The sequence below is a fragment of the Gouania willdenowi genome, chromosome 13 (genome assembly GCF_900634775.1).
Source record: "Gouania willdenowi chromosome 13, fGouWil2.1, whole genome shotgun sequence".
Lineage (NCBI taxonomy): Eukaryota > Metazoa > Chordata > Actinopteri > Blenniiformes > Gobiesocidae > Gouania > Gouania willdenowi.
Window position 1 is genome coordinate 8,492,400 of NC_041056.1, and position 14,716 is coordinate 8,507,115.

General features: G+C 35.1%; 1 protein-coding gene across 1 annotated transcript; it reads right to left on the reverse strand.

Moving 5' to 3' along the window:
- Nucleotides 1–7,927: 7,927 nt before the first annotated feature.
- n4bp2l2 (NEDD4 binding protein 2-like 2) lies at nucleotides 7,928–14,164 on the reverse strand. Its single transcript, XM_028465675.1, has 6 exons — nucleotides 14,045–14,164; nucleotides 11,917–12,872; nucleotides 11,711–11,835; nucleotides 8,441–8,529; nucleotides 8,282–8,358; nucleotides 7,928–8,222 (listed from the first exon to the last, which is right to left on the reverse strand). The coding sequence occupies exons 1-6, from the start codon at nucleotides 14,051–14,053 to the stop codon at nucleotides 8,039–8,041; spliced, it is 1,440 nt and encodes a 479-aa protein (XP_028321476.1). The 5' UTR covers nucleotides 14,054–14,164; the 3' UTR covers nucleotides 7,928–8,038.
- Nucleotides 14,165–14,716: the final 552 nt, after the last annotated feature.

A 14,716-nucleotide genomic window follows, 5' to 3' on the forward strand; every position in this document is an offset into this window, starting at 1 on the left:
GAAAAAAATACCATAAACCATAGACAATATTTACAAATCGTATACATTATAATGCAGCAAGAGTGTGTGCATGTGTGTGTGTGATATTATAACAATTATAACAAGAAGATATAGTCATCAACATCCCCCACCAGATTGGTTCTCATTATAACTCACAACCTTTTCCTAAATGTCTTAAATCTAAGAACTTAGATATATACATAAGAAAATATTATCAGAATATAAAACTACTAACTATCATAAACATTTTTTAAGAAACAGAGTTAAAAAAAAAAAAAAAAGGGAACAAGGGCAATAACTCTGGAATAAATAATTGTGCACTTCTCATTCCCTGAAGCCACGCACCAAATTTGGTTATCCTATCTCGTACAATTTCTGAGAAAAGCTGTCCCCTTTGAAGATACCTCGAACAGATTAAAAATAAAAAATAAAAAAACAGAACAAGGGCAATAACTCTGGAAAAAAAAATAATTGTGCGCTTCTCATTTTCGAACTCCATCAAGGTATTGATAACCTGAAGCTACACACCATATTTGGTTAACCTATCTTAAACAGTTTCTGAGAAAAGGTCTCCTCTTTAACTCGGACAGACGCACGGAAGGACAGACGGATGGAGCTCAAACTTACAGTATATCCACTTCCACATTTGGGGTCGAGAGATAATAATGGATTTCCAACTGTTCCTGTTGTCAGTTATTATGTGTTATATGACGGGCCCCCGAGGATGGGGATCTCCTGCCCAGTCCCTATTTTTTGATGTTTTATATTTTTGAAAAAAGTACATGTAGAACAAATGTTAAAAGAAGATGCATTTCTGTTTATGGCGTTAAAGTTTGGAATGATCTTAAGAATCTCTTTTAAGTTCACTGTCTACTTTTTAAAGATTATCTAAAAACAAAATATTTTGCTTCTATTGAAACATAAATTGATAATCTGATGAATAGCACTGTTATTGAGGGTTGTTTCTATTGTGTTTTCATATATATATATATATATATATATATATATATATATATATATATATATATATAATGCTGTTTGAGGATGAGCAGTCTTCAGCCTATTCCATTTTTGGTTGTTAAAATTAATGTATTTGTATTGTGTATGTTTGATGACATTCAAGAACAAATAAATACATATCTAGGTTTTAAAAAGAAGATATTTTTAACTCATTTAAAATGTTTTTTTTTTGTTTTGTTTTTTTTTTTGTTGTTTTTATCTCACTATATATTTTTTTTCTATTATATTTCAGCTAGATTTTCAGGTCTTTTCAACAAATTTAATATTTTATTTTTGTATTTTTTTTTGGACAATCATTGTTATTTATCTTCTCTGACTCCACTTATTTCAAATGTAAACAATTATATTTTACACTATTTTTTTTTTTTTTACTTTTTCTTCGTTATACCTTCGCCTCGTCTCGTCTCGTCTCTTTTATTTTGAAAAAATACCCGGTGCTATTTGTGCTCCTATTAAAGTGAAATTCACGGACACTGTCGGTTGTCGGTGTGTAAAGAGATGACACGCCGTGCGATCGCACAATGCCGCTTTGATTGGCTATCGGCCTCACGTGACAGACACAACAAACAACGTGAGCCGAGGCTGAAAAGTACACGAGAGGATTGTTGTGGGGACTCGAACCGGCGTCCATCCATCTGCCTTCATCCTCTGAGGTCCAGGATAATGTTTCTCTCACTGTCTACGAAGCATCCGACTGTAACCTGACTTCATCTGTCCATCATATAATATCACCACTCGGACTGATTTAGTCATAATAAAGAGAGGTGTTAAATATCCATCTGCTACATATGTACATACATGTAGCAGATTGATATTTAACACTTCATACTTGATTATATCACCACTGTGAAACAAAAAAAAAAGTTATATAACAAAAAGAACCAAATCTTGCAAAACTTGAAAACAGAGACACAAGCAGCAGGAACCTGGGACCATTAGATAGAACAAAGAACCAGTTAACAATACATCATGTAGGCCTCATAGATCAATCAATCAAAATGAATTTGGTCTAAAATATGACGCAAAAAAGTTGAAATTGTCGCTCAAAACTTTGGTTGACCTCCACTGTATACAAGTTTACACGATTATCGTTTAGAGCATTGCATTGTGGGATGTGGAGTCCCGTAGACAGATGCTTAGTAGTGTTTTTACTTTATTCTTCCCGTGATTTCTTGTGTTTGCCCCTAAAACTCTGCCAAAGTTACTTCCCAACACATTTTTGGTGTTTTCGCATACGGAAATTTGTAGCAAAACAATGGTGAATATTTACGCGGAGAGATCCGAAATCCGGCCTAAATAGACCCCTTGTGGCTGGAGGCAAAAACAAAAAACGCCGCTGGCTAAAGCATAGATAAATATAAACAATAGATGGCGCAAGCGGGATTCGCCAGCGTAGCTAAACGGCGGCCATCTTACCTCAGACAACTGATGTTCTGACATTCTGAGTGATCGGCTTCAACAAAAATACTCTTAACTCGATTAAATATTGACGAATTTCCAAAGGGTTTGCCCTATTATGAACTTCATTAAACATAGGTATTACATAGGATGCTTGTACATGTTGAAATTACCGCTTGCCGTTTGAAAATTGTCCACCACGTTGCTACGTCGCTCCCCATTATCTAACAGTGCGGGTAAGTCATCTAGTGTTTATATATATCTATGGCGTTTTGCCACCAGGCTAAGCCCCGCCCAACAAAATACGTCACAATGTTTACAAACAATCAAATGGTCTATTGAATGTCTCACAGAGTGAGGTGAAATCACGGGGAATATCTGGAATTAACTAAATAAAAAATAAAATCAATGTCTTCCTTGTTTGCCAAAGAAACACAAAAAAAAAAAAAAAAAACACTTCTATGCATCAGTTTACGGGACTCCACATCCCACAATGCAATGTGTAAAACTTTTCCGACAAGGTCATAAAGAATAGTGTTTAAATTGGAGGTAAAAGCAAACTTTTGAGCTGCAATTTCAACCTTTTACATCTTTTTTTTTAGCAAATGATATTTGATTTATTGATCTATGAGTCCAACACTGTGTTTATGGTCTTTTAAGTAGTGAGGGAAGGCCATCAGGGGAATGGGGTCCACCTGTGACATCACAGAGGAAGAGACATGCTGTCTGCAGTTACACACAGGCACGACAGGGGGAGCCAAACACAAGGAAGAACTAATCTGCGTTTCACCAAACTCAGATTAGGCTAAAGATTAGCTGCTTAGCCGAGACAGCTGTCACTGTTTATTATAAGTGCACATTCAATACCTAAGGTTGTCATACTGTTGGTTTGTACTTGAACTGTACATTTATTTTGAACTGATTCATAGAAAACAAAACATTAAGCAACAAATAGTATAGAACCGAGGGAAGCTTTACATATAAACAGGGTTGGGGTCAATTACATTTTTAAGCTACTATTACGTTTTCAATTACCCATGTTCAATTACGTTTTCTTCGACTACAGTGACAAGCACTTTCTCCTATTCCAAATGTTAACCATCCTCTTGCATTAGCTTCCTGTTAGCATCTCTTATGATAACAGGTCCTAAATCAGCTGTAAAATAAACTAAAAACAAATATCTATCATGAATTGAATAATTTTATGGCTGTTGTTATTAACACGAACCTCAGACAATCTTGACTATTGTTCCGGTATATCCTGTGCACATGCGTCTGGATACGCCGTAAGCCCAATGCCAGTAGTTCCGTCACTGTCGGACCTGTGTCCTTCTAGCTATAGTTTCTTCAGTTTTATTTAATCCCTAACCCTAACTTTATCCTTATCTCTAACCCTAACCCTAACTCAGGAAATAAGCCTATTTTTTTTCTTTTTTACGTATATTAAAAAAAAAAAAAACGTAACCCAGGAAATACCCTAGAATGTTTCTTTTTTATAATTTGCTTCGTTAAAAAATGAAGAAAAAAACGGCAGTGACAGAAACAATTGTCAGGATTGTCTGAGGTCCAGGTCCGAAACGAGAGACACTTCGTAATTTTATTGTGATTAATACCCAAAATTCTATATATCTATAAAACTACATATGTGTAGAACTGTAACATGGTTCCCCAGTTTAGTGTTAAATTATAATTGACATCTTTATAGAATTTCCATGGGAATTATAATTACAAAGTCAAATATCTGAACTTAATTACAATTTATTTATTTCTAAAAATTACAATTATAAGTACAATATAATTGTAAGTAATTATCAATTATGATTACAGTAATTAATTATTGACCCTAACCCTGCATATTTAAGCTGCGTGAAAGGTCATTAAACAGATACTACAGTAACACTGCAACCATTTAAAACAGGAAATACATTTCAGATGAACAAACACGTAGAGAGGTCTCAGTGTTGGACCCCATTAGTCATCTCTAATTAGCCTTTAGTCATGACTCAGCTTTAGCCTGTTACAGTATTCATGCCACGTTTTGTTGCACTGTGTGTGTCGAGTTGTGAGTTTTTGTGCTCAGATCGTGTTTTTGCTTTGTTTAATTTTTGGTCATTCAGTCACTCACAAAGCTTCCATTCCAGCTCTCACACATCATCACCATTCAGAGCACATGTTCTTCTCTCTGCTGCAGGGTTTTCAACAGTAAAATAACACACACACAAAATGTGGGCTCCATGTTTGTCCTCCAAGGACTTATGGAGGCCTTGGCTCGATGATTCACACACTTACTTTTATTCTGATGGAAATGTTCCTCAGAGGTAGAGGAATTCTCACAGGAAGAGGACAATGTGAATCTAAAACACAGAAGGTATAGTTAACTGTGCCACTTTATTTATTCTTTAAACCAGCGTAATTTACTAGTAAATGACTTTATTCTGGATCAGGCATGAGCGTGGGCAGCCCTCGTTTGAGTATTGTTCAGTAAGCACACAAAATGATTTAAAAATAATTATCCACGATGACAGCAAAAACACACAACTCCAAAAAAAACATACAAAACAATGGACAACAAATATACACACGTTTAGTGTAAAAACACAACACGACTACGAAAATACATAACTGAAAAATATACAAAACGACACAAGAAATACACAAACTCGCACCAAAACTATGCAAAATGTAAACAAAAAATGCACAAAACAGCAAAAACACGCAACTAAAAAGAACCCAACATACAAAAACACAAAAAATGCACAAAAGGACACAAATACGTAAGTTTACAGTAAAAAACACAAAAGACAACTACAGAAATACATAAAAAATATCACTGAAAAATATACAAAACGACATGAGAAATAGACAAACACCAAAAATATGCAAAATGTAAATAAAAACACATAAAATGAGATATTAATGCTCAGATTAGTCATATAATATGTTGAGGTTTCATTTATTCACACAACTGTTCCTTAGGTAATCCACTTTGATATCCTGACACGTCAGTGGTGTCTGCTGATTGCTTTGATGTAACCTCAGTATAACATGTCAGGAGATCAAAGTGGATTTTCTAAAGAACAGTTATCTAAATAAATGAAAAATGTATATATTATCTAAAAAACAATATTGCTGGAATTACTACAGGAAAGTCAAGGGAACTTCAAAGGAAACTTCGAAGGCTGGCAGTTGTCAGTCGAAACAGAAGACAAAAAATGTTGTCATTATTCTAAATGCTGACATGAATGTTCGAAATGTGGCCCTCGGATCAGACAAGCACGATACACCCTGGATGCAATATTACTGGTTTATATTGTATGAAAACGATACTTAACATTTCTTTTTGAATTCAATGGACTTCAATATTAGAATCACTTAACATTGACATGTTTTCATATTGGAAAGACAAGCATTAACTAAAAGTAAAGGCAACAATTGTAACTAGGGGTGTCCCGATCCAATATCGGCCTGAAAACAAATATCTGATATCGGGTTCAAATTTCCTGTTTGGCAATTCATTTTTTATTCAGTTGTAGAATACTGTAGATATTATGTTGAAGGTTAAAAATTATGTAACCAATTGGTTAATAATAAATGGGTCAATTTTTCTCATCCCTACTGTTACTGACTATTGTTCTCTGCCTGAGTAACATCACTTGATCAAGCGTTTTCTAACATTCCACACTACAAAATAAATAGTTATTATTTTTATATTAAAGGAAAAAAAAAAAGTAAGTAATGAATGTATGTATCATTCATGCTAATATTGGATCAATATCTGAAAAACAGACAAAAGGACAACAAAAACACAAAAATACACAATGTGACGAAGAAAATACACAGAAATGACAAAAAGAAAACTAAAATACAACAACAACAATGCTCAGATTGGTCATAATGTTTGTGGCCCTTGAGTCAGACAATCACATTTGTGGCCCCTGCTGTGATAAAAGCTGTTCATCTCTGCAGTAGATTATTCTCTCTTTGCAAATAAACAATGGAAATATGAACCAATATATGACGTCACTGTTTTCAAACATATTCTGAGCTAGTGAAAACAGAATGAGGGAGCGACAATAACCCAGTTCTGTCACATTAAAGCAAAGAGGGAAAAGTCAAAGGTGAATTTGTGGCACTGGAGGGAAATAGGAGAGTAGAGTACTCAGTATGTGATGCTTTAATGAACACCACAGGGATCAGAGTCCAAATGTGATTTCCTGTGAGAGACTTTAATGATCTGTGTCAAACAAAGCCGTCTGCACACCGCCCACTGTTTATCTCTACACATCACAGTCTGATAAGTGCCACCGAGCACTGACTTCAAATTAAATGTGCACACAGAAACACACACATATGTATAATTATTGAGAACAGCTTCACTCTTTAATCCATACAAAATAACACAATTTTTATTGATGTTTTTAATAATGCAGGGATCATGATTTAAGCTCTGTGGTTCTCAAACGGAGGGGCGTGTCATTGAGGGGGAACTGGAAATGACATTTAGGGAGAACATGCAAGCTCTGCACAACCTATTACTATTGAGAAGTTTCATAGTATTTATATAAATGTACGAAAGTGTATTGCATTCACTTGAAAAAATAAAAATAGAGTATTTTTTTTTTTGGTTTGCTTTATGGGCTTTTTTTCATGTTTTTTTATTAATCTTTTTTCAATTTTTTTAATGCAACTTTTTGCCTGTTTTTCTGACTACAGTATTTTTTGTTTTGTTTTGTTCATATTACCACAAAAAGCAGAGAAAAATGTAGTACAAAAAAAACAGAAAAAAATTTTGTCCAAAAAACTGAAAGAAATTACTGCAAAAAACAGGGAAAAAAATTACTCAGAAAAACTGTAACAAAAAAAAAAAAAACACTGGAAAACTGAAAAAAAAAAAAAAAAAAATGTCATAAAAACTGAACATTTTTTTGTCCGAAACAGAAAAAATAGTGATGATTTTTTCTTTTCTTCAAGTGAATGAAATACTTAAAAATGTAACTGCATTGTTGAATATACATTTATGGAACAATGTTAGCACCACCTACTGGACATTTTTTTAATGTCAACCTGCAGTTTCCTTAAAAAAATGTTTAGAAACATTGTGGCTAGAGAAATGATAACGCTTTTATGTGTAGTGACTAAAATTACTATTTATTTTAGTTGCTACACATAAAAGTGTGAAGCAAAATTGGGGGAAAAAAACTGTCATCAAGTCCTTTAGTGATCGTCATTCAGTCCAACAGCCAAGTTAAAAAGCAACATTCTAAGTCAATAGAAACTTTGCAGAAAGATTTATTTAAAAAATATTGTCGACACACAACTATATAACAAAACAGCACGTTTCGATGAAATAGTTGACAACATAGTTGAAAGAAGCCTTCTTGTAAAAAACCTTTCTCTAAATTTAAAAAGCTAATAAATTATTTTGCTTTGTAATAAAATACATTGTACTAGAAAATTTGTTTGAATTTAGAAAATATACTGTCATTTATATTAACGCACTGTATATTACACCTTTATAAATCATGAAAAACATGTTTTCTAAGCATTTGCACTAATACAAAAGACTTGTTCTTCAAAGCAAATCAACAGTTTTTTTTTTTTTTTTAAATGGCTTCAGAAACTAATGGAAGTCGTGTTTCCTTCTCATGGTTTGTGGAGGTCGATATTGTTGTTGTTGCTGCTGCTGCTGCTGCGTGACGTGAGGCGGCTCCTCTGACCTCATCACCACGTCTACGGAAATAGGAAACGAGTATCGATCCATCATCTGAGCAATCTTCTCACGCGGGACTTTGTGCTTGTTTCTCCTGGAGAAAAATAAAACGTTATTTTGTGCCTGTGATAAATCATCGTAAAACTAACACACCTTTCCAGCTCAGAAGGGTCAAACTTCCAGCTGGTTTGGGGCTCACAGAAGTCCACTGTGTATCCTCGCTCCAAGGCCTGACGACAACGTTTCAGTTTAAGATTCATTTTTTTAGAACCAAAAACCCTAAATTGACATTTTTCTGATTGGATTTCTTACCATTTGAACATATGGCTTCATTTCCCACGCTTGGAGGTTTGTATTGTCAATAATAACAGGAGATCGGCCTTCATTTAGAGCATCTTTGGCTGTAAACAAAGAAAAACACATACTGTAGATTTTTGTAAACATAAACATCTTTAGAAAAGCCTTAAGTTCACATAGTATTCACAATCACAACCTGTTATTTACATTAATAACCATTTAACAGTGTTTTTCCACCTTGGGACCACCTGAAATGTCCAGTTGATTTTAAAAAAAAAAACCTATTGATTGAAAATATATTTTTCAAAATATTGTTCTTTATCAAATTAAAACACAATCTTAAACTACTATTCTATACTTTCACTAAAAAATTAAAATAAAATGCAGTATATAGGACTACATGTCACTTTGTGCACTAATCCTGGCTACACTGTATTTGTAACAGTATTAAAAAAACGTTATCAAAAATTGATTCAAAGAAAAAATAAAAGTCTGGGGTTGCCAGAAATGTGCGATATCAAAATGGGGTCACGATACAAAAGATTGGGAACCACTGTTTTGACATTAACCAGAAAAGTCACATTTTCAACATTATGCTTTTTTTTTTTTTTTGCACAAAACAGATTTAGGTAATCTGACTTAAACTCAACACATCAATAATGATGCTTTAAACAAAGGCGGTGGCTATGCGTCTGTTTGCCGTATCAATATACTGACATTCTATCCGTACACAGCGCCCCTATTTGGTCAGTTTAGGTCACGTGATAGGGCAGTCATTGGTCAGTTTAGGTCACGTGATAGGGCAGTCATTGGTCAGTTTAGGTCACGTGATAGGACTGTCATTGGTCAGTTTAGGTCACGTGATAGGGCAGTCATTGGTCAGTTTAGGTCACGTGATAGGGCAGTCATTGGTCAGTTTAGGTCACGTGATAGGACTGTCATTGGTCAGTTTAGGTCACGTGACTAAAACTACACCTTACCCTAAACCTAATTCTAACCCTGGGTTATAAGCTAAACCTAAACGTACGTGTACTTCGGTAACCGTACCAATAGCATCAGGGGTTGTCCATATGGCAACCGTACCAATAGACACTTTATTAAATAAATGTAACCACTCTAAAAACATCTAGAACAGTGTGTGTCAGGCTATAGATTAATAATCACTGTCACAACCTGAATCGATACCGTTTAAGAAACAAAAACTAATATCTGCCTGAATTAATCATTTTGACAAATTATCTTTTTAATATCATACCAACTTCAGGAAATTAAACATCTGCAGCATCACATCCATCATATTACTCTTCCAGTGTCTCCTTTCAGACAGTTTTCATTACTAATATTTTCACTGTAATCTTTCTCATTACGCACCTTTTTTTTTTCAACCTTTAATATGAGATTAACCTATTGTGCTTTCTGCAGCTTTTCATTACTCTGCCATTCACTCGTCCACTCAGGCTCTGCTGCTTAACAAAAGCTCTATAATTAAACAAACTGCACTGTTAGCAATGAGGTGGAATTGTAGCCTCTATTACAGCTCACTATTATTAGAAAAAAGGATGACTAATAACTGGGACTGAACAATAAATGCCAGATTTTATATCTATTATAGTGTGGCAGCCATAGAGAATATAGAAGGAGAGAAATCAAAAGAAGGGCTCAGTTTGAAATGAATGTATTACAGGTAACGAGTGGAGGAAGAAGTTACAGGTCTGTGAGAGCAAGAAATCTTGTTTGTTTGTAGGTGAATAAATACTTATTTTACATTTAAAAAAATTAAAATATCATGGAAAAGTTGTCTAATTTTCATAATTCCATTCAAAAAGTTAAACTTTCATAGATAGATAGATTCAGGTCGCACAATTTAAATGATTTCAAGTTTTGATTTGTTTATTTTTACATAATTTGGGCTTCCGGCTCATAAAAGCCACAAAAACAGGAATTCAAAAAATTAGAATACTGTGAAGAAATCACCATTTACGTCTCAGTTTTTGCAGAAAAAAAGAGGAGAAGGACCAAATTATGCAAAAATAAACAAATAAATACTTGAAACTGTTTAAATTGTGGGCCCTGAATCTATAATCTATGAAAGTTTAACTTTTTGAATGAAATTATGAAAATGAACCCACTGGGGCCTAAGGCGTTTTCATTGTTTGATTTTACCTTTATATTTCATAAAAGGGAATCCATAAACCTTGGATGTTTGGTATCATTGTTTTCAGGAGAACCTCACAAATGTGACTGTGAAGTATGTTCTTTAATATGGTATATTGTATTAACACAGTGGCTCTAAAACCACTATAAAAACTCAAATTCGAGTGGGAAAAGATTAGGTTTTTTTTTTACTATAAAAGTCACAAACATTTATAACAAATCATTTTTATTGCTTGTATAGCAAATCTAAACTATATATTTCAAAAACTCATATACAGAAGAATAAAATAATTTAAAAAAAACAGTTATATATAACTATTTACAGTGAAATGCAAGCAACGTCTCAAGCGATTTTTACAAAAAAAGTATGAATCACAAATACAGGGAAAGAAATTATCTGTGCCTGATTGTGTTGATATAAAACAATAAACTAATATACTAGACACTACACTACACTCCAATCTCACTCACTACACACTAACTAAACAGTCAAAACACATTAATAATCGATATAATCTCAAATCTCTCAACTCACCCTCTCTTTCTCCGTCTCTGTTTACCTGTCGCTTGAAACCAAAATTCCCGCTACATGTGGACATTATGATTGGACAATGGCATTCTTCTTCTCACCAATAGGAAACAGCTATAATGTGAGTGTCAGGTTGTTCTTTCTTGCTGCACAGCACTTTCGCTTTCGTTTTAGAAGCAGCGTCTTCCACGAGAGTCTGGCTGCAGACCTGCACTGACAGCTCAAGAAAATGTCACAGAAAAACATGTGCACATTTTCCCTCATAACTCCCATCAACATGATTTAAAGACTGGTTTGTAGTTTGACATCCGCACTGACATCAACACAAGTTGAAATGGAGATCCAAGGACACGCTCTTTAAAACGATCATGTGATCAGGATGCGTCGGAGGGTTAAACAACTTTTCCATGATATTAAAATTTTTTGAAAAGGGTCTGTATACTCATTGAGTCTGTAGTGTGTAACACGGAGTGTGCCATTTCAAACACAGCCTTAGTCTTTATCTGATTAAAAAATGATCGTCTCCAGTAGCTTTAAGCAAACATTTATGCAAGTAGAAAATCTAACGGTAGACCAAATGATTTCAACCTAGATGAGTTTACCTCTGTGCTTGTTCCATTCATGTGCTGCTCTGAGACGGCCCAGCTCGTAGCGGTAACCGTGTTCATGTAAAAAGTAGTCATCAGTGCTCAAAATGACCCCACTGGGCCCAGTGGAAAGCAGCTCTCTGTTGAACACAGAAAGTGTCATTAAAACACAATATTTATAAGAAAAAAATACTGAAATGATGGACTCTCCTTGCACATGCCTGGCTCGTGTAGATTTCCCACATCCTGGTAATCCCCTCATTAGGATCAGCAGCTTAGCTGGAACGCGTACACGACTTTGATCCTGAGGCTCGTAATGATGATGTCGCTCCCACACGTCTTCATCAGTCTCTGTTTTATGAGTTTGTGGTTTCATCTGAGACCACTGATCAGTTCTCTGTTCCCTGTAGGATGGATGTGGATGTGATTGAGAGTCAGTGTTATTATAACATTGTTGGTTCCTGTCTATTGGATGACAAGGTTTTCCTTCAAACGACGGCTGACTCGGCACATTAGATGGTGGAAAACCAGGGTGTTGGTTAGTCATCCTAAACCTAGGGATCCCATGTGGCGGTGGAGGAGGAGGGAATGCGTATGAAGGAGGCTGGTGATGGAACGGTGGTGGGTGTAGACGTGGAGGGGGGAACCAATGGTTCTGTTGGGAACCAGGTTCACCATATTTGTTTTCCTGTCCTGGTCGAGATGCTCTGACGTTGTAGGGCTGGTTGTGATACCAGTGCGGCGACGATGGTTTCTGTCGCTTACTTTTCAGGTGGAAATCTGTTTCATGAGACACGCGTTTGTTACAGCTTTCACCATCAATACAATCCTGGCTGATGCTGCTGGGAGGTATTTTCACTGATAATGATTCCTGAGTTCCAGACTCGCCATTGGCTGCATCGGTTTTTTCGACGCTCTCGAGCTCTTTATAAAACTCACTCAATGAGTCCTCAATGTCAGACTTGGGAGCAGTTTTTCGTGGAGGAGGAAAAGCAGGTCCGATGAATGTAGAGCTGGTGGTTCCGACCTGCTTCAACACGCGATCCATAACAGTTCTGTCTGGACTAGTACCAGCACCATGTTCATCACCAGGTTCTTTAGTGCTTTTGTCACTCGGGGCGTCCACGCTCGGTGATTTGGTTTTAGAGGCTGAGGTTGAATATTCAGTGAGAGACATCTACATGTAAACAGCACAGGTGGAAACTTGTCAGTGAAATCGTTCTTATTTTGCATTTATGGCATTGGTTCTCAACCTTTTAAGCCCGCGACTCCTAAAATAAAGGTGCCAGAGCCTGGGGAACCCCACTGTACCCGAAGGTGTTTGAACACACATTAACATTGAAGAACAGTCATGTAGAGACAGGGCCGTCTATAAGGGGGAATAAAGCGGAGAGCTTTTTGGGGTCCAACCATAAAGTCAGCAAAATGATTGTCCACTGTTGAATCTGTGATAACCACATTTATTTATTTATTTATTCATCTGAATAATATCCACCATTATCCAGGCAGTTTATTATTATTTGAGCTACTGTATATAGTCATTTTAAAGATGTTAATCCTTGTTTTAATCAGACATAAAATGGGTTAAAAGTGACTAAAAAATGGGGGAGGGGGTTGTGGTAATGTAATTTTAAAAGTAGGAACAATTAGTTTAAACTGGCAAACAATGGGCATGGACATTAAATTGGCAAAAACAACCATTAAATATTGTAAAAAATTAATAAATAAATATTTGTCATATGGAAGTGGCAGAAATGGGAGTACTGGAGCAAAAATGCATTAAAAGGAGCAACATTGCGGAAAATATGGCAAGAAAAAGTGATAGGTTAAAATATGGCAAGTTTAGTGTAATTGCAGAAAAAGGGTAAAAATAAGCAAAAAAAAAATGGCCTCAAATTGCTAAAATATATATTCTTAGTTTCTTGAAGGCATCTGGTGAGCCCCTCCCAGTGTCTCGCAACTCTAAATGGGGTCCTGACCCCAAGGTTGAGAACCCTTGGGTTAAGCAATAAGACTCGTGTGATATTGCTTTTCACAACAGATACACAAGCACATTTTATTAGTCAACAGTACTGAGCTACATCATAGATTTGTTTATTTATTCATTTATTTGGCTCAGACAAAACAAATAGATCCACAACTCTGGCTGTAAAAGGTCCCAGTGCCGATGTAATTTTTTTAATTCAAATGACTTGGTCTTAACCAACTGTTCTAGAACAAAACATAATATAGCTACCATTAGCTAAACTGACATGACACACACTGTAGTCGAAAAAAAAGGGAAGTCGAAATCTAAATGGTTAAAATCTTTGCAAAGTTGGATTAACACATACATTTAAAGTCGCTTACCTTCCACATGAAGGAGACATTAATGACAAAATTGAAACTGAAAACAGAAGAAATCACACACACGTTCTGTTTTTCTGTTTACGGAAATACGGCTTCACAAATTCTTCTTCTACTTTTTCCTGTGAAAAGAACACAAGTGCGCTTGCGCCACTAGCGGCCAAATCAGGTAACGCAACAACACATTTAATTTCATTTCAACTCATTTTACTTGGATAAAACACAAATATTTTAATGGTTAAAATCCTAAATTAACACAAAAACGTAGTTATTACAGTTTAAAAAAATTAAATATATTAAAAAAGGGAGTAGAAGAAGAACATTTGGTTTTAAGTTATATATTGCAGCTTGATTATAAATTTAATTGTTAAAGGCACTTTTTTTCTCTACTGCATATGATTGAGAGAGAGATTTTTTGTCATGTTGTTGATGTAATGATGATTTTACTGATGATTTTAATTGATTTTACTGATGATTTTAAATGTTCTTATTGATTTTAAACAATTGAATGTTTTATCATGTAAAGCACAATGAGTTGCCTTGAGTATGAAATGCGCTATACAAATAAATTTGCCTTGCCTTGTAAAATAAGAATTAAAATTTTAAATCAACGAGAGACCTTGTAATGAGTTAGTGGACATGCAGAGCCACAAATGTACACATTCTGTGATTTGT